Below are 3,009 nucleotides of genomic sequence, written 5' to 3' on the forward strand. Positions count from 1 at the left end.
AAGTCACACTGAATTGTACAAACACTAGTGTAAAGTTTGACAAACCTTGAAGATGTGATTACACAGTTTTTGGTGAAATGGAAGACCAGTTCTGGAGACTTATTAAATCAATGTGTTTAGGCAACAGAAAACAAATGTAGCTCTCTGTCAATAAAATTTTATTTGGGGGAGATCATCATAATAGTTCTCTGTAGAAATGATGAAAATAGAGCAACTTGAAGAGAAGTTAGTAAACTAAGTAAACATTATGTCTTTAACAAAGCTTATCATTTGCATATCCTTTACTTCTTATTTAAGACTCTTGCAACCAACCTTTTAAAGGCCTCCTTTACCTCTTTGTTCCTAAGTGTATATATAAGGGGGTTCAGCATGGGTGCAATGATTCCATAGAAGAGGGAAACCATCTTTCCCCGGTCTTTGGAGTTGTGTGAAGGTGTTTGCAGGTACATGGAGAGAGCTGTACCATAAAAAAGTGACACCACAATTAGATGGGAGCCACATGTCCCAAATGCTTTTTGTCGACCTTCAGGAGATTGGATTCTCAAGACTGCTTGAGCAATAAAAGCATATGATATAAGGATGAGTGTCAGGGGTATTAGATGGAAGAGCACACTAACAAAGAATAGTTCAGCCTCATTTGCTGTTGTATCAACACAGGACAACTTGAGCAGTGCAGGGACTTCACAGAGAAAGTGATCTATTACATAAGGGCCACAGAGTGGCAGCTGGAGAGTCAAGGTAGACAACCACACTGAGTTACCGAAACCAGTAATCCAGGATGCAGCTGCCAACTGGAAGCAAAGCCTTTGGTGCATGATTACTGAGTAATGGAGAGGCCGGCAAACAGCTACAAACCTATCAAAGGACATGACTGCCAGCAGAACACACTCAGTTGCCCCCAAGGCCAGAAACATGAAAAGCTGGGCCACACAGCCACCATAACTAATTATCTTCCTGGTGCTGCATAAATTTACCAGCATTTGTGGAACTGTACTTGTAGTATAGCACACATCTAGAAATGACAGATTGGTAAGAAAGAAATACATGGGGGTATGGAGTTTGGAGTCCAGGCGTGAAACTAGAATAATTGTCAGATTGCCAAAGATGGTCACAATGTAAGAAATCAAGAACACTACAAAGAGTGGAAACTCCAGCCATGGTTGATCTGAGAAACCTAACAGAATGAACTCCCGGGGAATGCTCTCATTTGTCCAATTCATGATTAATGTTTCAACTCTTGGTTTCCTGAAGCATAAAATTTAAGAAATCAATTAACACATATTTATTGACTATTTCAATTACTTATAATCACTTTACTACTGGTTTGAAGACATAGAACTAATATTGCTTGTAAGTTGAAAATGTTCACAATTAAGTATTTCTAAAACAATTTTTCTGTATCTGTATCAGCACTTCAAAAGCGAAAACCAAAACTTAAAAAGTAAATTCCTGATTTAAACAACTTTCATAAAATTTGTTCTTTGATTCTTTGTCATTTGGTTAATCTTTGTTTGTACTATTTTCTGCTTACACAGCTATTATTAGGAAGATGGAGGTAGCAGTAAGTATCTGATGTGAAGTATAAATGTGATCTTTAATGTGAATTGCCTGGCATAGTGCCACACAGCAAGTGAATAAATGTATCACATGATGCAGGAACTCCAAGATGTTCAGGGCAGAGGCTATTCAGAGCCCTAAATTTGCTGGAGGTACTAATATGAGGATACTTGAAAAAGTTCATGCAAAGATTTGTATTATCTTTTTTTTGTGCGTCCTTTTTGAGACCGGCCACACCGCTCTCAGCCAGTGAGCGCTGTGAGCACACCGGTCATCCCTATATAGGATCCGAACCTGTGGCGGGAGCGCTGCTGCGCTCCCAGCGCTGCACTCTCCCGAGTGTGCCACGGGCTCGGCCCTGTATTATCTTTAATTCTATTTTTCCAGGAGCTTTTTGAAGTACTCTCATGTAAGTCAAAGCCACCAGTAGAAAATTTACCTACCCAGTCATCTACCTAACTCTATCCTCTATTATTTTATTATTTTGCTAATGTAGAAATGTAAGTTTAATAACAGAAATATAATTTTTGAATTACCATTCGATGTATATTTTAATTTGCTTACTTATCCTATACCTCTTAGTACAGAGTGACAGGGAAAGCTTTTGTAATCCCTCAAAAAAGTTCCATTCAATGCAGCTGTCAATAAAATGAGGTATGTGATATTGATTTAAATTCAGATATAGATATGAATGTACAAAAATATTCAAATCTTCAAGGGAGAAAAGCAGGCTTCTGAACGTGCACTTAACATGCTCCCATGTGTTTACATAAGGGAATATAATATACATCATTATTTACATACATACAAAATTACCTGCAAGTGTACAGAAGAATTAAAAGTTGTTACCTCTGGGGAGTGGGAGTGGAGAGAGCATGTAAATCAGACTTTAATATTTAACTTTACTCCTACTCTTTCTAATGTTTAATAAACAAATATTATATTTTTATTTTTAATGAAAAATTATTATCTATTATAAAATAACTTTAAATGCACTCTTCATTTACTCGTAGTCTGCATTTTACTATAAAGACCAGCATTGCGGGCCGGCCCAGTGGCACACAGTGCTACAGTGCGCCACTTGGGAGCGTGGTGGCGCTCCTGCCGAGGGTTCGGATCCCACATACAGACCGGTTCCCGCTCACTGGCTGAGCGAGGTGTGGGCGCAACACCGAGGGTTGCGATCCTGTTGCTGGTCCCGGTCCGGTATGGGCGCGACACTGAGGGTTGCGATCCGTTGCCGGTCACGAAAAAAAGACAAAAAGGAAAAATAAAATAAAAGACCAGCATTGCTTTAGACTTTGATAGCAATTTCTATATGAATTTAGCCTTTTATATCTTAATAGATTCTTAAAACGGCCTGAATTAATCTGCATGGACATTTTCTAAAGGCTGGAATGTGAAGGCATTTGACATCTTATTGGCAAAAAAAAAAAAAAAAAAAAAAAAAAA

At 38.4% G+C, this 3,009-nt stretch overlaps 1 protein-coding gene across 1 annotated transcript; it reads right to left on the reverse strand.

Moving 5' to 3' along the window:
• Positions 1-281: 281 nt before the first annotated feature.
• LOC103598017 (olfactory receptor 2B6) lies at positions 282-1,220 on the reverse strand. Its single transcript, XM_008581927.1, has one exon. It carries the CDS (start codon positions 1,218-1,220, stop codon positions 282-284), a length of 939 nt encoding a protein of 312 aa, XP_008580149.1.
• Between the last annotated feature and the right edge of the window lie 1,789 nt (positions 1,221-3,009).

Source organism: Galeopterus variegatus, unplaced genomic scaffold (genome assembly GCF_000696425.1).
Source record: "Galeopterus variegatus unplaced genomic scaffold, G_variegatus-3.0.2 Scaffold2491, whole genome shotgun sequence".
Lineage (NCBI taxonomy): Eukaryota > Metazoa > Chordata > Mammalia > Dermoptera > Cynocephalidae > Galeopterus > Galeopterus variegatus.

Excerpts from the sequence above, each read along its gene's own strand:
- LOC103598017 (XM_008581927.1), bottom strand. The coding sequence starts at position 1,220 with ATGAATTGGACAAATGAGAGCATTCCCCGGGAGTTCATTCTGTTAGGT.